At 41.6% G+C, this 20,896-nt stretch overlaps 1 protein-coding gene across 5 annotated transcripts in view; it reads left to right on the forward strand.

The window, feature by feature from the left end:
- LOC105567389 (fasciclin-3) overlaps positions 1 to 20,896 on the forward strand; it is a 330,524-nt gene that overhangs the window by 297,950 nt on the left and 11,678 nt on the right. For 4 of the 5 annotated variants that reach the window (XM_012022232.1, XM_012022233.1, XM_012022234.1 and 1 more), the window contains exons 2-7: positions 3,228 to 3,548; positions 4,427 to 4,561; positions 5,008 to 5,199; positions 5,522 to 5,706; positions 8,952 to 9,093; positions 11,117 to 11,230. In XM_012022232.1, coding sequence (XP_011877622.1) covers positions 3,228 to 3,548; positions 4,427 to 4,561; positions 5,008 to 5,199; positions 5,522 to 5,706; positions 8,952 to 9,093; positions 11,117 to 11,230 — 1,089 coding nt within the window. Of the gene's footprint in view, positions 1 to 3,227; positions 3,549 to 4,426; positions 4,562 to 5,007; positions 5,200 to 5,521; positions 5,707 to 8,951; positions 9,094 to 11,116; positions 11,231 to 18,362; positions 18,684 to 20,896 lie in introns of those variants that run through there. The other variant, XM_012022236.1, reaches the window with a different exon arrangement.

Raw genomic sequence — 20,896 nt, forward strand, 5'->3', positions numbered from 1 at the left:
CTAACGAACCCATTGAATCCCTGGCCACGAATCGAAACATCCGTGCGCGTACACAGAAAATGCATCTGAGTGCATCTAAATGGAAAAATGTACCTCTACACGCGAATGAAAAAAAGCAGAAAATCCGCATTCGTGTCGCATAATAAATACCTGAGAAATCAGGAGGCATCGGTTCAATAGTTTTATTACTTGTACAACAGACTGTAAGGATGTCGCTTTCTCTCTAAGAGTCCAAGTTTGCGCAAGTTCAGAGTGATCGATGAAAATGTCGAGATAAATAAAAAATGTATATAAATAAATTTAATCGATCTGACATGTGTACATAAAATAGACCCCGTTCAATTTTTATCGAAAAACATACACGGATTACTCGTATAAAGCTATTATCGCGCTGTTACCGCCGCTTATGTTCAAACAGTTGTATCTAACAATAAGTAGAAGCCGCAAGTTCCACTTGAACTCATAGCTCCCGCGCCCTCAGAAAGGATTTCCGTTACCGAGACACAAAATATTCTTGACGCCCTTATGTTTCTCACAACCTTATTTAGTATAAAAATAAGACTATCAAAATAAAATCAATAATTCTTATTTTCCTGTATCGAATTAAAAAAGATTGAGACAAGAATAACTTATGTAAATGTAAGTTTGTATATTCTTGAGTTTAGAATAAATTTTCCCTCCATCTTACAACGCCGAAGTTGGCACCATCGACAAAAGACGAACCTAGATTTTAGAATTTTTCATTTAAGATTAAAATATTCCTTTCCCTATAATATAATAAATCTGATTGTCGCTATATCGATCCTATTTTATGATACATTGAAGCGCAACAGCATTGGAGCCAGAAATTTTTTCTGCGAGTGCGTGACTGCGATCGGATAAATTCGTTTATCCTTTCGCAAGAGCACGAATCTGTCAAAGTCGCTAGATTTCGAGCCACTTGTCTCTCGAAGCAATCCGGCGATCGACCAACCAGCCGGTCGACGAGATGAAATATGATAGTCGTTGCCCACGCCACGCCCAGTTTATCATATTTCTTGAAGTGCATTATCATAATAGCATCGTGCATGGGATCGGTCGGCCGCCGGCGTCGTCGTTTCGCCGATGACATGCCACGTCCCAAACTCGCGCGGAGATCGATGCGACCAGCGGCGTTGCGTCGCCCCGCGTCGCGGCGCCTCCCCCGGCAGGGGAGACTTAAAAGCAAGCGTCTATATTTAACCCTTATGACGAGAGCTCTTTAAAGGGCGGGGGAGCGCGAACTTTTTGTCGGGGCGGCGCGAGTTCTTACGTGCAAGTTTATGAGATATACTCAGGTGTAAACTAAAACGCGCGCATTATCTCAATAACGCGCATCGTCAGGCTCAGGTGGCTGCGATGATGATCGTCGCATTCGTATAACGATTGTGTCTGCCATGTGTAGCGGACAGAAGTAGTTTATAAAAACCTGCGTTTCATCCATTCCAATTGTGAAATGTAGAACGAAATGAATCTACATAATAGAGATCTAATTTACCATTTTTGGGAAAGTAATGAAAACAGCTGCATAATATTTCCTACATAAAGACGAGAGAAAGAGAGGGAGGGGGGAGGGAGAGAGAGATTTTCGATACGCAGAGAAAAATGACAAAATGTGACTCGGCTTTTTGTTTGCCTATTGTCTACTGGCTTAACGTCAAGCTCTGGCCAAAATGATTTTAAATTTAAATATAATCTTTTCGTATAATTACAGAATATCGCTCGCCCTCTTTTTTGTAAAATAGTACAGGCAGTTATCTGGCACAGCCATCTTGCATATTATGTAAAATATACGGTATGAATACTGAAATCGTGCTACAGCTTCGACTACAATATTATGTCACGTTATAAAACCTCAACAATACGTATGCGCATACTAATGGTATCAATATTTAGTTTCGCGTATAACTCGGAAAACGCTGAATGAAAATATTGCGTAATGTTTATTTCTCGTTTATCTTACTTATCGATTTCGTTACATTATAGTCCTGACGAAGTCTCAGAAGATGTTAAAGCTCAATTGAAAATTATGATATTTACGAGAAATTTCACGGCGGTATCTGCATGTAACAATCGGCACGTAATAATAGGCTGCCAACGATATAATGTGCGTTTATTCACACAAATAAAAACTAAATATGAAAAACTTGTAATCATTGCGTTAATCTTACATGCACTCCGCTCTTATACGCGTGCATTTGTGATGACTTCATACCTCATGCATACCTGCATATTAGGTATACTTCTTAATTTTTTTTATAATAAAAAGCATTATTATCATTGGCATATATTTAATTGTGTTTCACGTATTATGCAATCCTTTTTTCTTCTCCGCTTCTGTCTTTTCCGTGTGTCTTGTATTTAATGTAATTTATTTTATAAATATTAATGGATAACAATTGAATGTCCTAGAAAAATTCTTTTCCATTTTATTTTCTAATACATCAATCAACAAAACAAAAGAGCATAAAATTACATCGAATTTATCGTGCAATATAAGAATTAAATATGCCGGCATGTCGGGGGAGTTTACGGTGACGAAAGAGCGGATAGGGAAAGGGAAAAGGCTACATCCTTTTCCGATGCAGAGCGTGTTGGTATAAGAAAGATACACGAGGGCGATAGAGGTATTGCAGGTGGGGATTTAATCAACTTTTCTTTTTATGTCGTAAATCTTCGTAGACGCGGCATCTTCGCCCACGCGAATCACCCTCTCGATTTTTTATGGAGACGCTCGCAGATGCACGTTCCTTAAAATCTGCTACATAAAATATTCTCTTTTTCCTTCTTTTCGTTATTTCGATTTTCCTGAAAGCTCGCATAACATGATTGCACTTTCGTGCAGCAAATTTGATTCTAATCAAACATCTTAAAACCATATTAACATGAAATGCAGGAAGATACACGTGTGTAGTTATATAAATGCTGAAACTGATTAAAAAATATATCAAAAAATTAATTTTCTTCAACTAAAGTGTAAAAAGTTTAATTTGAAGCTTAATATTTAATATATTTAATGAATATGATTGTCATTAGTCTGCAACAAGGGGGAAATATAAAATAATTGTATCAACGTGTCACGCTCATAAATCTAAAATAATTTTTAAGGATTTCCATACATATTTAAGTTTTGACACAACTTTGAATGTAGATTCGCGTAATTTACTTATCAAGCCCTTTATTAATCTCGAATATTCGTTTGTTTTCAGCGAAATCGAGTATGCTCGTCGACATCGAACCGAAGAAAGCCACAGCCGTCCGAGTAGGCGAGAGTTTGCAAATTCTCTGCAGTGCCCAGCAACCGCTTCGCGTATGTCGCGTAGAGATTCCTGGCGAGGCTAGCCTTGTGCTAAATGCGAACGAACCGCCGGAAGACGGGATCGAGTATTACGGCAGTGGACTAGACGCTGGCCAGTGCGGCGTCCGTATCGCTAAGGTGAAGGACACTCACGATGGCGTCTTCAGATGTTCCCTGACACCCATCAAAATCCGGCAAGAGTCAACTGCTTCTCTCAAGATCATCGTTGCGAGTAAGTTGTCACTTTCCGTTTTGACCCGACGAGATTCTGTCGTTCGGCTAGACAAGATCGTGAAATATAGACTTAATATATTGAAACTGTAGAAAAAACAATTATTTTTACAGTTATATTTTAAATTAGGCTTTCACTATGAAAATATTTATTGTGTTCTGAAGCTAAATACATCTGGAAGAAACTACAAACGTATAGAGATATTAAAATATCAGTTTAAAAAAATTGCTGCTCTTTTCAAATCACAAGAGCAGTATAATCATTTTGATACATAATCTGTGAATTTTGTGAATTCCATTTTTATCGATGACATTTTAGATTCACATCGCATGATTGCTCTTATATATTACACATAAATATTAACTCATACTAATTAACTCATAATAATTAAAAACGAGTGTAATGGAAACGGTATTTTATATATATATTACGAAATAATAAATAAATAAGAAATAAGATACCTTTGACAAAGAAGTTACGATGAAAAGAAAAACATTAATTAGAGCAAGAAGCAAAAAACAAGCGAACGCTTGTTTCAATCGCTATAGCTGTATTCGAAAAGTAATTAATCTTCCTTAAGGAAATTGCTTACGGAGACTGAAATAAGCGCCCGGAGCAAAATTACCGTTTAAGATGAACCCGATAAAGATAAATGGCGTGATTCGTGAATATCTTAGGAGAATCTGCTGTTATTTTAACGCAGAGAAACATCGTGGTGGAAAAAAGTTCAAATTAAGTTACTGACCGTCAGTCCAGATTCGAATAACATGTAATGGAATATAGAAAGTGTCGCCTACGTTGTCCTCTAATTCAATCTGACCAGATTGACGTGTACAATGACGCGGCGATCCAACGAAATTGTTACTTTAATTTCTTAGGACCACCCGAGAACCCCCAACTAGAAATGAGTCGCGGACGTAATCACGCAAACCGATACAAGAAGGGCGAAAAATTGGAAGTCAGCTGCAGCGCTCCGTATGGACGGCCAGCGGCGAATGTGTCTCTGTTTCTCGGTTAGTATATATTTATTAGGCAATACTCTAGAGAAGCGTGCCACCTTTTCTCAACTTCCGGATCTTGCGACTACGATTTGCAGAAACCAGGCTAAGAAAATGGTTTCGCAGAATTTAATTTGGATAATATAGCCAGCTAAGATATTCCAATCGTTTGAATAATAGATCAAAGATTCGTAATTTAAGATTAAACGAGAAGGTTTGAACATTTTATGCGAGTATAGCAATATTGTAAATGTAAGCAAAGGGATCTTTTTGGGTTGATAAAGTTTATTAATTTTTCCTACAAGGGAAAAAGGATAAAATAAATAAATAGTGAATTAATATTCCCTCTGTTTATAAGATATAATTAATTATACTAAATAAGATATAAAATACAGATAAATAAATACAGAATGCAGTATAAATAATAAAGAAATATGATTGCTCTTGTACTGAACATTTAGATGACGAACCGATTGGCGAGGAAAGGAGCTTTTATGTAAGCGATAACATGGGTCCCAACGATAATGCCTTGGCAATGCAGAACGCTTCGCGCAGTTTAGATTGGTTAGATAACGGCAAAATATTAAGATGCATAGCCAATCATATCGCCCTCGACAGGCCCAAAGAGACGTCTAAGCAACTCGTGGTAGACTGTAAGTCTTTTCTTACTCTATAACGTCTATGGAGATTCTCTTTCATTTTAACCGATCCTTGTATTCCATACATTTGTTTTCTTATTGCGCTTTGTATTTTAGAATTTATAATGTTCTTCGGCGTTAATTTTTAACTAACAGATTCCGTGCGTCTGTATTCAATAGTGAAATAATATTTTACTCCAATTAATTTTTATATAAATGAACTAGTTATTCGAATTAAGTATTGGACGTTTTTCGTAAAAATCATTACGCTGTACGTGCCGTCTTGCGCCCTTTTCATCGTAGATTTTAAAAGAAAGCTGTATATCTTTCTTCTTAGATCCACCTCAGCCGCATCACACCTTTGAACGTTTCGGATACGTGATTGGTAGACAGGGAGTCATCAATGTAACCATTTATGCAAATCCTAGGCCGCGATTCACATGGCGAGTAGACGACGAAAAAATTGAAGAGGGTCGTCCCGACGAAAGTAATCGATTGGAAACCTCAACCGCCGTCGATTTGGTAAGTTTCCTTTACATTTAAATCCCGTCGGTTTTCCCTCGTGCAATATACGGTCTAGCGAGTTAATTACAAATATTTTTTAATATTTCTAATTGCACAGACTGGCCGGCAAAACGCACACGTGATCGAGGATGGAAATACATTCTTTCAGTTTTTGCCATTAATATTAAACACCTCTGATCCGGTCTACAAAAATAAATTCTAATTAGAGAAAAAGAGACTTTATTCGTAGCTAATTCGTAGTCTCAAATTAGAAACGTCGAGAGAAGCATTTTAAGTTATCTTCTTGAAACAATCTGATTAGGTGAACGGTTCTTTGTTACGAAAAGCTAATCTTGAAAATTCTCTCAAGAAAGTACCATCGCTAGTGATCCACGTGTTTCGTTGGTCATTCAATTATTGGGATCTGACATGGAGGCGGAGCCTATATGCATACGTCATCGCCATGGCGTCGGGAAGCCTGTTTATTATAGTGTTTATTATGTTTATTATAGTGTTACGAAATATCAAAGAAACGGTGGATAGTCAATGAAATAAATGTCTTATTACGACAGGAGAAAATATCCTATTAAAAGAAAGGCATCGATACTATGGACAGTTTTAGCTAGGAATGGCAGTGCTGAATTTAAATTTAACTTATCTTCACAAATAGATTTAATATCGCCAGTAGTTTGAAATCAATGATATACAGTTTCTTTAAACAAACCTACACGGGCCAATGTTTTTATTAAAAGTATCGAGCTTTATGCAAACGTTGAGAGTCTGCATCTTAACTTATTTTCTTTTATTTTATGAAGGTCTTCGAAGTAACTGTTAGGTTTTTAAAAAGCAATTTATCGCGGAGTCCTAATTACTTTGTAAGTATGAAAAATCGATCGCAAAGTTTTTATACGTTAACTTTTAGAACGCGGAGAAAATATCCCGCAATCCGTAATAAAAATTAATTAATGAAACAGCACCTGATTATAATGCTCTATTATGCAATGGGCTTCTGCTTTTCCGTCAGATCCCAATAAGGCAATCGTCGCCGCGCCCTGCGACGTGTCGTAATGGCCGTATCACACTAGCGGTTCGCGTAGGCGTTGGCCGTTGCATTGGACCAAACATGCCCGGCTATTCTGAAGCCGCAAGCCGCCATCGCCAACCGCTGTTCTCCGATTGGTCGCCAACGGCAGCGCCAACGCGAACCGCTAGTGTGATACGGCCATAACGTGGTATAGACAGCGCGGTTCGGTTTAGCGTAAGGTCGAGCGAGAACGCATCCGGGACACGCCGGTGATTCGTTTAGAGATCCGAGCTGTTCTCTTCGGTGACAGATAAACCGTAGGGAAAAGAAAGGCGCGCGCGAGCCCAAGAAATAATTGGCGATGAGGGGGAGGGGCGAGCGGATTGGCGGAGGCAAATGAAACAGAAATCCAATATTGCGCGCCGCGACTCGGCGGCCGGGCCTCGATTTACCGTTTCGCCCGATGCATTCTCCATGCACCTGTGTGACAGCGCGCGCGGAGTGCAGCGCCGTAATGAAATTCCATTGAATTCAGACACGGCGAATCGATCGGGAGAGCCGCGCGATCGCGCGGCGTGAGCCGGCACTCGGAGGCGTTTGTTCCCGGGCCCATTGTTTCGTTAGCGAGAGGCGGTTTGTTCATCCCGTAGTTAAGGCTTAAATGGATTTGCCGATCTTGCAACTTGCGCTTTTTAATTAGTTCGGGGCGGCGAACGGAAGTGGAGCGACGACGTTCGGCCGCTCCTGAATGCGCCGCGTTCGCGTCGTTCCGAATCCATTTATTAGGGGAAGAAAAAGGAACGGGTGGGTGGGGGGATCCGAGAAAAAGAAATCTTGGCGAAATATAAACTTAAACTTGTAACGTTCCTCGGATACCGTTTAGAATTAGATTTGTTCGTAGGAGAGAAGAAGTCTCCTACGTTACGAAGATGCAAACGACCGGCGCACGTTTTAGCGCTTCCTCTTCATTTTAATTTAGATTTTTCCTCCGGTCTAATGCTTATGTAAAATCGGGAATTTTATCGTCGGACGCCAGCTGCTAGGTACGCCGTGGCGGAAGGTCGCGAAAGGCTGGCGAACTTCCGGACAAATGGGCTCGAGCGCGCGATTTCGAGCGCGCGAGAGGAGGATCGAAGCGTTAATCGAGCGGCACGCGCGCGGCAAACGCCGGCCCGAGTGCATTCAATGATGCGGGGCGATTCCCCGGTCCGAGGGGGAGAGATCTCAATGGCGTCCGATGATTTCGCCGGGAAACTCGCGAATCGGGCTCAAACTTTCGGAGCGCACGGCACACTTGTGCGAGCGTAACGCTCCGGACAACGGCGACGTGTGCCAGAACCAATAAAAGCCGCCGGCATCGCTGCCGCCGGCGCGGCGGCCCGGGCCGCTATTCGGCAGCCCGGCACCGGCTCGCGTATGAATGGCTTTCAAATAGGCTTGCGCGGCCCTCGCAAGTCTGCAAGCAACTTGCAGCGGATTACTGAACGGCAAGCCGACCGGGCGCCGCGACGTGCCGCGCCATTCGACGAATACGAATCAGCTTCCACTCTGAAAACGCAATTACTAACGGCGAGTCGGGCGAGAGGCGAAAGCTCGGAAAGGCTCGGTATGCCGCTTTCGTTCCTATAATAGCGTCCGAGAACAAGCGCTCGACGCGATATCGAGATCCGCCAAATGGATTTTTCCTCGATTAGAAAACTGCAGGGACAAAGCAAAAAAGTTTAATAAAAATTGATAGAATTTCCCCCCCCAAAAAAAACAGAACGCGGAGTTTTATTGTTGCGGAAAGTAACAGGGATGAAAAATGCAATAGAAATTAAGTGCATTTAATTCGAAAAGAGTGAACCTTATAGCGTTGGATTTATTCCTGCAATTTATTGCATAAAATTGTAGGACTAAATACCTACCCGAAATTAGATATCTTTGATTAAAAGTGGCGAATTCATTTGTCCCCCTCACCTCGCCTCTCCTTCTCCTCGTAACGAGCGTTATAATTATCAATTTACCTCTTTTTTTTTAATACGTACATAGTACAAAGATTGCGCAAAAACTCGTAGATTAATGGCGAGAGCTTCCGAACAATTTATAGTGGACGTACTTTCGCGCGCGCGCGCGCGCGGCGACACTTTAAAGGGCTTAATTAAAGGGTGTAATTAATGAGCGATGGAGCGCTTAAAATTAAGAGCACGGCGGAGCGAGATCGGATTGACGTCCCGTAACACACAGCAATGCTTTACAGGGGAGAGGAGCATGGAGCGTAATTCTGACGATCGACAGCATTCAGAAATCCGACACGGAAAAGAGCTACGTGTTGGAGGCGACCAACAACGAGGGATCGTATGAATATCGTGTCGTTTTGTCGACATCCTCAGAACCGGCGGGTAAGTTATTCAACAAATCCGATTTACGTAAGTCCTCTCTCCTACCGAAGGCGTCACACCGGGTGCACCTAGAAATACGGATCTTGTATATATCGGAGATAATCGGGGCACCGTATCGTGATAATTGGAGCACAAGAATGCGTGGCGGTCCTGACAATTTCGTTAATTGATTACTATCGAAAAATCAATTTTTGGAAAGTGAAGGGAACGACCTTAGCTCTTACAATATTTTTTGAAATATTTAGCACAATCACAGTTTGCTCGTTTCGTGAATACGGAGACAGTTTTTCCTACGGAAATTATGTCTGAACAACCTGTGAGACTAAAGATCTTGGCAATTAAAGTGTAACTGAATATTTGTCTAAGTGTGAAATTTATTTGAGTATCGAATTAAAACGTCTCATTCATTCACCTTTTATCAGAGTCTACCGAGCACTTCTTAAGCGATTTTATCGCGACTTTTTAGAAATTCGAATTTTCATCCGGTATAATTACATTTCCGTGTACGCCTTGCTCATTTGAATTATTATATTCTCGGGTTTCGAGATACGCCGTAGCGAACGGACGATAGGTAACACGCGAGCAATCAATATCAAACCACCACACGCTTTGTTCACACATTTTTTTTTCCTTTGATTGCCTGAATCAACCGGCGTTCACACTTGGCTGTCCACTGATCACCCACCACTACATATCACGATCATAATCATGTCACCGCGATCTCGCACGTAAAATCGTGGCTATCGTTCGTCGTAATCGCCGCAAGACGATCGGCCGCCAATCATCGTACACATACACGCGCGTTCTTTGAAAATACATTCCGTTTTACGTTTAATGTGCGTGTCTAACCATATCGATCCTTCACCGCATGCTCACGCAGGACCGTTCAGTAGCCTCTATGGTAAGCTCTCCGAACACATGCACGCACTAGGTAATGTCATTTTTTCAAATTACTATACGTAAGTAGTCTGTGTAGTCACGTAAACGCGCGGCGTTCCGTGCACGGCGGTTCGACCGGGGATGATCACGCCGGCAAATTAATAACCGCTATTTGGCTAAGGGCGTAATACACGTCGATCACGAGAGAACACGTTGACATTGATCGAGCGACGAGTAATTTACCAATTTCAACGGCGCACGACTGCGAAATAGTCTTGATTTCGTCAATGTGGATCGGGTCGGATCGCACGAAACGCTGTGCAATGAAATATGCGTACGTGTCGCGCTATAAACGTTATATTCACTTCGGCACAGTTTGTACAAGTTTACAACTCGCGATCTCAATGATTGCCTGTCGAGTTTAGTATCTTTCTTTGCAAAATCTATCGAGGATAATTAACTTTTGAGAGAAATACAATTTGAAAGTTATCGATTCTGCCATTTTTTGAATAATAAAATATTGATACAAATATATACGTGTAAATTAAAATTGCGAAAAGATTTATAATTATCGTATATTATTATTTGCGTTTTATGTAGAACAAAATATAGTCAAGATGTACCATGCATACGTCAATACCTTGGAACTGGAACATCGAAGAACTTCGAGAAAGAATTAAAAAAAATCGGAAATTTCTATTTACAACGAATCGTAGAAAAATACATATTTCGTAGCGATTGCAATTCTATCAAAGTTTTTAGAAATTTTCAGAAATTCTTATTTTCAAACGAAACGTAGAAAAATACATATTTCGTGGCGATTGCAGTTCTATCAAAAAATTGCAAAGTTCTAATTAAAAAATTACTAAAATAATCCGAGAAAAATTCTTTAAATAATTAAAATGAAATGCTTTTTAGCGTACGATTCGTTGTCAATGATGTCGTCATCGCGGTCGAAAACGATCTCGTGGTCGTATTACGCTTCGAGACTTCGATCTGAAATGTCTCATACGGGACGCTCTCATTATTTTCGTACTCGAGTTATTCCGTCAGCTGTTTCTCGATCCAAGGATTTGACGCAACAGTTGTATAATATAACAAAGAACCACGATAACGAGAGGCATCTTTTCTCTACGATTTGCAGGCGTTGATTTGGACGCTGGATCCATCATCGGTATCGTCTTGGGCGTTCTGGTGCTCGTACTCATTATTTTCCTCGTAATCTTTGCACGCGCGACCGGCCGCTGGTGCTTTGCAGGTGAGTCGATTTAGAAACGTAGATACTCGGTAAAAGAGACCCTCTTTAGATTATATATGCTACGTATTATATATATATATATACATATATATATGTCAGCCTCACTATTTTTCTTTCGTGCTCCCTAACGATTTGGTTGCGCGGGAAACGGTCGGGAACGCAAACACCGTGGAGCCGGAAATACCGTAAAATTTGAGTAAGAGACGTCGTTTGCGCAGAACGAGTAACTTCCTGGAATAAACGCGAGCTCATTAAAGCTATTGGGATTGTATACGGTCAATTATACCAAAGATGAGTCGGGGGAGACGAGAGTAGCAAAGTTGAAAAGAGGTGAACCTTTTGATAGTAAATAGTTCGCTTCTACCTTTTTCTACGTTCCTCCCGCTCTATGACCCCTGAATAAATTTATCAAATTTACGAGTAGTGAAAGATTAAGAATAACTCCAATGTGTACGCACAAGTCGATGAAAAATGGAGAAATTTGCATCGTATGTCAAAATTTAATTGTAACAAAACGACAGATACGATAGGTATAGAGAAATAGAAGATCGTTGTAGTTTGTTGCTTTCGTTCATGACCGCAGCTTTAATTATTTAGCCTTAATCCAGTTATTTGAACAAAATTAACTTTGCACTATGACGTTTACTCGACAAGTGTGACAAACGTACACTGAAAGCTCGCCGTTTGTCTCACGGAGGGAAATGTCTGAAGCGTACAGCATCCGTAGGTGTAGTATGAATAACCAAGGCAAAATTCTGGATGTTTCAAGATGTCTGTGGAGGCTACGCGCTGTATTGAAAACAATGAATAAAATGCTCGCCGATATAAAATTGATAATGCGATGAGAAACGATTGATACACTTTCACTTTCTTGCTGTGATTGTTGTTGTCGCTGTTGTCGTTACTTTATTACCACATAGTTGATTGTTTCCGTAAACGTTGCGCCACGATCGCGTGGATCGCAGTGTCTGCTGCAGTATGCGATTAGCCTAAACGCGAGGTGATTATCGCACCGGTAGCACAATATGCGCGTGCAGTAGAGACGTATATACTGGGTTTATCTAATTAGTACGCCCCGAAGTAACCGTCTAATGCCGCTATACCCTAATATGTACGTTATGTAAGTACCTATATACAATGATATACGTAGTTTGTTGAAACGACCTACGCTGGCCAATGTTTTTTTTTTTAACAAAACGACGTTCGGTCCCAGATTTGGACCCTTTTCAAGTAATCTGTTGACGCAATTGTTAACGATCTCACATCGTTCGTATGTTAGTAAGATATTACGTCAAAAAGTGATTGTTCAATCTGATATCTGGTCCAACACACATCTCTCGATACTTTTACCTGTGTTTAACAATTAACGATGCAACCACAATTGACTTTGCACTCTTCAACCAAAGAGTGCAGTCATTTTTTTACTAATGTCTTACTGACGCAACGATATTGGCCAAACGAACGATAGGAGATCGTTAACAATTGTGTGAACGGTTCACTTGAAAAGGGTCCAAATCTGGAACCGAAAGGTCGTCTTTTTAAATAAAAACATTGGCCGGTGCGGGTCGTTTAAAAAAACTACATATCATTGGTTCGAAACCACTGGCGATATTAAATCTATTTGTGAGTTACCTATATACATATAAGTATACTTTTATATCTGAACGTGTACGATGTCTTATGTGTTGTGCCGCTACGCCGATGTAGGACAGCATGCGAGTCGGGCCAAGTAAAGAATACGGAGATACGCCAACGATTACCTTGCGATTCCGTACTCTAGGCATGACACTGTCCAGGGGTAAGTCACCTCTCAGGCAGAGAAAGCCCCGCCCGCAACCCCCCCAATTCTCTGAAACAATGCTCGTTCTCGTTCATCATCGACCCGTCCGCTCGCTCGTCACCTCTTTTTCTCCGCGGGATCATTTTTATCAGCCTCACGACACCCTCTCTCGTTCTCTCGCGCCATCACCTTCAGCGCCGGCTTATCGACGACCACGAGCCGTCTACTCGTTTGAGTGGTAGACCCGCCACCCCTTCGAATTTAATACACTTTTCGCCTGCCGCTCGCCTCGCGCTCTCGTCTCGCAAGACCCCCCTGACGTGTTCTCAAATTTTTACGCCGCGCCATCATTTTTATTTGGCACGTGTCGATACCGAACCGTTTTATCGATTTATGGCTTGCGTTTTATATTCGCCGATAAATATCCCGTTTCCCTCCGATTAATCGATCGCGCGCCTCCGCCGCGTTCTCGCTTTCGTTGGCCGAGTCCGGGGCTGTGACGCGCACGATTTTTGCCCGTTTCCCCCTCCCCCCCTCGCGGGATTGTTTTATGGCTGTATTTTGGCATGTGGAATCGCAAGCTTATCTTGCCTGCGCTATCTTAGGGAGCGGGAGTTCTTAAAAAGACACGTGCGATAAGCATGACGTTCGGCGAGCCAGAAAAAGGATTATTTTTCACGGGGATATTTTCGAAAGCACGTTTTCGTAATCGGAGACGATGGAAGCCAATTATAGCGCTTGGCAGCTTTAAGAATTCGCTTTCTTTTACGAGAAACGTTCGGAGTTCATGTTCTCCCTCACAGTTTCGTGGCCCAATTTACGGCCGGCGAGCGAAATAGCATCAGAGTATCGCGCGCGCGCTCGCGGTATCGAGAATTCCGATGGAAAACCGCGAAGACCGCAGAGTTTAAGGTTTTTTTTTTACGGCCGACACTATTTCGGGCAATCACAAATGCCCGGACGTTAAAATCGTTCTCCCGACATCTCACCCCCTCCCCCCGCCCCTACGTAATTATTTCATGTAGGGATGCATTCGAACATTTCGATAAACTCTGAACTGCAGAATAAATTCGGATACGTTTCCGCGTATCTTCACGAACTGACGCTTCGTTTCCTCCGCGTCGATAAACGAACGAACGTGAGGTACAAACGCAAAGCGTTCGATCGAGACACGACGACGATCAGACCTGGGAGAAATAGATTACACAGTAAAAAATACAATGCCAATGTTAATGTTTTTCACGTGTCCCAAAAAGTCCACTCTAAGTTGTAAGTTAAAGTAACATTCATCGCGTGTGTTACCTCTTGACAAGTAATAAATGTTAATTAATCGACACTACCCCTCACATTTGTGTTTGTTCTTTTGACCGTAAGTGTGATGTAATAAAAACAGACGGGGCAAGTAAGCTGTACGAATAGTTACATATTAACGTAGTTGAAATAATTTTTAAGAAAGTCGATGCTACATGTCTCGGTTGATTTTGTGAAGTAGTTGTGTTAGAAAAAACTCAAAATGAATTTTTAAATGACGTACATAAAGTGTCAAGCTATTATGTTAACATAAATGTAACACGTAAAAGTGTTACGAAAACAGATCTGTTTCATGTTAATTTTACATTGAAATAATAATCAGGTCTTGGTAGCACAAGAAAATTTTAACATTTTAACGCACGATTTTTTACTGTGTAAGTACACGGGAGGAATTTTTTTCTTAAAGCTTATCCCGAAAGTCATGTAATCGTGGGACAACGTGGCGTTTCGGAGAATTTTATGAGAGTTGTTTCGAAATTTTGCCATCCATTTTACTGATGTGTGGTAAAATTCGCAAAGATGCACCCTCATAAAATTCTTCGAAATGCCACGTTGTTCAACGATTACACGATTTTCAGGATAAACGTTAGGAGAACGTTCTCTCCGTGTATGCAATTCGTTTGATTCTTTTTTTTTATGGAGGAAAGTATTTTATTTCTGAAGCAATTGAAGTATGTATACGCATAAAGCTACACATGTACGATTAAGTCATATTTGCTTTTCTTTTTCTTTTACAGTGCAACTAGACTATTTTCGGCTACGACTTCCGTCATCGATGTTATTTCCGTAATCGATAGCTATCATTCCCTACCCGAATCGTACTCGATACACATCACGTCATCGACCTTCATCCGCATGCCAATAGTATCTGCTCCGTAGCTAATTAACGATAATTTAAGCATAATTTGTCGCCACGTGTTCACGATTGTACGCAGGGTTGGGAAGTAACTCGTTACTTGTAACGAAGTTACGGGTACAGTTATTTTTTTTTGTAACTCTAACTTGACTTCGTTACTTTCTCTCTATCTGTAACTGTAACTTAACTCAATTACATATATTTTAAACCTCCACAGGTCGCACTAGGCCTTGCATTTGCACATAAGCGCCTTTGTCGACACTTTACAATTCAAGTGCAGATTTGACGTTTTTATTTTTATCGCAAGAAAGTAACGATTCGTTACTTTTTGAGTAACTGTAACTTTTCAGAATTGGTAGCTCGTAACTGCAACTAGATACTTTTATAAAATAACTTTTCCAACCCTGATTGTACGTCTCTCGCGCGAGCCTTATAGCCTGTTTACACTGCGTGATTTTTTGAGCATGTTATTTCTACAGCATCGTCAACGCCGGTATCGGTTTGCGAGTGCAGCTACTGTGTGCATTGCCGGATACTGTATCGTGAAATTGGTGACAGCAATTGATACCGTATTACTATTTATTTTCGCACCTTGCGGACAGTGCAAAATCTGTGGCGAGGATCACAATGTAATGCTGTACATAGACTATGATTTTTATCGAGTTTGAAAATTCGAGTGGTGCGAAACACGCTGTAAGCCGCTGGGCGAGAACACATAGCGCTCCTTCCCTTTTCTTTCTCGCAACAAGCAACGATAAGCAATCGGCAAAGGCAAGTGTGGTGAAATTGTTTCCCGAGCGGAAACGACCCGGCTCGTTCGCCCGATACCAATTATCTTCGCGTGCTTTCTTGACACTCGCTCCGTCGCCGTTTTAGCGTCTTCTTGGTTACGATAGAAGCTACGAATCTACCCCTTTTCACCTCGATTTCTGATCGTACAAGCATGTTTTTTCTCACCTCAGAAACCCCGCTCGGCTGTTTATCTGTATCCTTCATCGAGCGCGGATTGAATCTGTGTGTGTGTGTGTGTGTCTTTCGCTATAATTTGCTAACTGCACGGAGAGAATTTTCTCTCAAAATTGATCCTGAAAGTCGTGTAATCGCGGGACAACGTGGCATTTCGAACAACTTTGTGGGAGTTTTTTCAAATTTTATCATACATTTTACTAGCAATTACACTTAATATACGTATTACTAGTAAACTGTGCGGTAGTAAAATTTCACAAAACTCTCGTAAAGTCGTGCAAAATGCCACGTTGTCCCACGATTTTTAGGGTAAATTTTAAGAGGTCATTTCACTTTAACGGCCCAAAAACTGTGCTTATCTTTAACAATTTTTTTTCACAGTAAACACACCATACAACGAAATAAATCTTTTTGCGACTTATTAGGGCACTCTTAAATAACACACAAAAAATTTTATCGTAATTGAAACAATTTTTTAATTAAGCGTTTTCTACGCCGTTTGAATGGCGTGTCGAAAAAGACGCAAGTCCGCTGCGTTGACGACTTTTATCGTTCAGGCTTACCTGAAACAAAACATCAAAAAGATTCTTAATCTACGAGTGTCGCTGTCCCCCGAACCTCAATTAAGAATTTTTATTTAAAAATAACAAAGTGGTGCCAGTTTGAGAAAAAGTTGAAAAGTACTTTTGTTTGTTGAAAAGCGCCATTTTGTTATTTTTAAATAAAAATTCTTAATCGAGGCTCGGAACATAGCGACACTCATAGATTAAGAATCTTTTTGATTTTTGTTTCAGGTAAGCCTGAATGATAAAAGTCATCGACGCATCGGACTTGCATCTTTTTTGGCACGCGCATTCGAAAGGTGTAGAAAACGCTTAATTAAAAAATTGTTAAATTGTGACAAATAAATCGCAGAAAGATTAATTTCATTGTACGGTGTAATTGCTGTGAAAAAAGAATTGTTAAAGGTAAGCATACACTGAAAAAAAATCTGACAGATTCAACCAGTCGTCTGTTAGAAAATGGACGAATCAGAATTCCTTTGGGATTTACCAGATGTGCAGTGGAGTCTAGCAAAAACTATAGTTAGCACGATAGGGCTCGATATTCTATAACCAGAAGTTTGCTAGACTTCGCTACACACCTGGTAAATCCCAAAGGAATTCTGATTCGTCCATTTTCTAACAGACTGGTAGAATCTATCGGATTTTTTTCTTTCAGTGTAATTTTTGGGCCGTTAATGTGGAATGACCCCCGAAGACAAAATTCTCTCCGTGTAGCATTCGAGAAGCGACGACGTGTTCTCGTTACAATTACCCGGGATCTATCTTGCTTGGATCGAGATCTGTGTTAGTGCGATTGACCATGCCTGTTGGATGTTATGTACAATTCCTTTTTTTTCCCCCCTTAACAGTCGTTAATTCGCATACTTTCTATATATGTAACGCACGATGAGCGATGCAAATTGAATGTCTCGTAGCGATAGATAATTAGATACAGTAATGCCTCTTTTTTTTTACGTCGGGCACACGACGTTTACACTGTACACACTCGATACGCTTCGAAAGTGCGCGCCATGAATAACGCAGCAGACGTAACGCGGTGTAATAACCGGTGCCACGTGCGCGCGGTTGCGTCACGGCTTGTTGCATTAACCGCGCGATGAATATTGGAGCCTCTCGCGTTAAACGCGCGTTAAATACTTCGCTCTGCAAAAAAAAGACAGAGAGAGAGAGTACGGACACGGCGGTGATCTCCGGTAGTCGAACAATTTTCAATTTTCTCGTTCGATTAGAATTAACGGACAGTTGAGCGATCAGCGTTGAGAAATTTCGACGGGCGAATCGAACGTTAAAGATTAATGTCTCGGGCTTTCCGCCTCTCGCATTCAGCGCTCGCGAGTAGCTGCGCCGGGATATTTTACAGCGAGATATAAATTACGACTTGCGGAAACGAAAAATTCGCTTAGCTGCAGCGAGATACCGTGCAAGAAGACGTCGCGCGACGGATAGACACCCGGACAATATCGATTCCGTTGACAAGATAAACGGCGCCCGATACGTCGACGCGAAACGGCGATCTCGCGCTCGCGAGGAAAAGGGGGGGGGGGGAAGAAAGACGGGGGCGAAAAAAAAACCGGGCAGAGAGAGAGGAGGGAAAGATAGAGTACCACACACACGCACATTTGCCTTGACCGATCGTGGCGTTGCTTGTTGCAGCGAGGCGTCGCGGCGATGAGGAGGCTGCGGGCGACGTCGGCGCCGGCAGCGAGGCGCACATCACGCCCGGCGACGAGGACGACGAGGAGCAGGAGGACCCGCGTATCATCGACGAGAAGGTGCCGCAGGGTGGCCAAGAGAACCCGATACACACGAGCACCGAATACGTGAACGGCCGTACGGACGTCAAAGACGCCAAGAAGGACGAGAAGACGGACACGCCCGTCTAAGAGAGAGAGAGAGAGACCAAAAGAAAAAAAAAACCCACGACAAGAGAAGGGACGCATTCCTCTCGCCTCGTTTCCTCCCCTCTCTTTCTCTCTACCCTTCCTTCGCGCCGGGAAAACCGAGCTGTCGCACTTTGCCACGCCACGCCGGACTTTAGCAGTAACGACCCCGAGTTTTCCACCCCTCCCGTTTTTGCACGCGCGAAACGCGCGCGCGGACACTTCGGAAAGTGATCGTCGTAGAAAACGCCGCGCGCGATACGCCATCTCATTTCTTATTCCCCGTTCATTCGCGCGGACAGGGCGGACAACAAATTTTAACCCTCTCGTTCCCCGCCGTAGCCGGAGGAGCCGCGTGCTGAGAGAATTACACGTGTACGAGTACATAAACTAGAGAAGTTACGTGTAAGATTATCGTAAGACGGCCTCCCGTCGTGTAATTGACTCGTTTGAATGTGATTCTCTGAAAATGCCTAGGGTAATTGTATAACGGTGGACGTAGAGGGAATTAACAGATTATATAAGAGAGAGAGAAAAGCAGAGATTATATATGAAATTTAAAGAAATCTAAGATATATAAGAGACGTGTATGCTATTGTATTACTGTATTAATAATCAATACGTATAAGTATACAAGTGGTTTTCAAATGTAAAGGTAAATTTGGGGACAAGAGGGTTAAAAGCGTCGCCGCTCGTGACAATTGATATCGTTAACATTTAACATGTTCATTTTAACGCTCGGGAAGAAAGAATATTTAAAGTTATACGAGACCGTTTGTGATAAATGAAGACGAAGATAAGCTCTGAACGTTGTTCGCCCATACATGAAATTTATCAGCTTCCCAAAGGTTTTTACCGCGTTAACTTTCGTCCCTTGGAAGCTGCAGCGAGGAAAACTCAACTGCGTTACTGTCATTCCTCAATTCTTACTTGCAATCCCGGTGGTGAGTTTTCTGTTGTCGATACACTTGCCTTTCAACCTGCGAACACCCTTTGCAACGTACGAAATAGTCATTTTATTAAGTACCTCGCGCTCTGTTAACGTCCGGAGAAACGATCGCGAAAATCTACAATCATCGTAAATCGGTCAAAATGATCGATAGCGCGGACGATTGTCGAATTTTCCAACTGAATTCTGTTTTAATCGCGCGTCGCCTTCTCATTGTCTCCGACGACAGCCGGTTAGGCCTTCAAGTACGACCGTAAGTGTTCGCGTCGAGGAAGCTTGGTTCTCGATCCGTCGATATATTCGGCTATGACGTCCCGAATCTCCCCTCATCGATCGCCAGTAAGGACAAAATTGCTCGGCAAATCATACTTTCGTTTCTTTTCTCTTCACGGCTTACGCGTATCAACGGAATCTCAAAATAGTGCGAAATGTCATTTTGCTGATACGCGTACACAACTTTTGTCTCATTATTCGCTGGTATCTGTTAAGATTTCGAGAACTGAGTCGACCATTACTCTGATCTAACGGTATCGATTATATGTAATTTTATATAAAATATTCGTTTTTACATAAAATATTTTATATAAAATATTTATTCTTAAAAAGTAGCTTTTTGTAGGAAAGACACGAATTCTTTTTTTTTTATGTATTTGTGAGTATTCGAGATATACGGAGTGGCGATCGGGAGATTTTCGCCGCGATTTGCTCGCCACTGGACGCATGTGATTTTTCATGCTGGACTTAGCGATGATTATAAAGTAGCTATGACAAATTTCGCGGGGACGCGTCCCCGGGATCACGATAGGCATCCTCACGATAACCGGAACAAATCAAATTGCGCGGCCGAGCGAACTTTTTATAAACAATATACAAATAGAGACACAACACACGTACACATTTGTTACACACGACGGGACATTACGCACGTGCGCATCCGCGCGAGTGCTTGCACGCACGCCGAATCATTTGAGAGGAGTATTTTTATCGGTAAAGAAGAGCGAGACGTTCCGTTTTCGTCCGATTAATCGTCAATTGCAGAATCTTGGAATTTTGAATCGTTAATTTTCCACTAAAATCATTGCCTACATTTTTTTCTAATTGAATGGAGTTGATGGTCAAGGCAGAATATTTTTACAGCGAGATCTAAAATGGAATACCAAAAGTTCATTTAGCAAACCGATAATCCTGTACCAGAATCTTTGTCTCCGATTTGTATCTCGAAAATCTGCTATTGATGTTTAATGTGATAGAGAGGTAAGAGAACTCTGAAAGCTTCTTGGCAATTCGCGCGCAAAAAAAAATACGTATGTGCGCGTTACTATCGCTAAGGTAAAAGAACACATTCCTTGAGGTATTTC

Source organism: Vollenhovia emeryi, unplaced genomic scaffold, assembly GCF_000949405.1.
Source record: "Vollenhovia emeryi isolate VEMERY1.0 unplaced genomic scaffold, V.emery_V1.0 DF939138.1, whole genome shotgun sequence".
NCBI lineage: Eukaryota > Metazoa > Arthropoda > Insecta > Hymenoptera > Formicidae > Vollenhovia > Vollenhovia emeryi.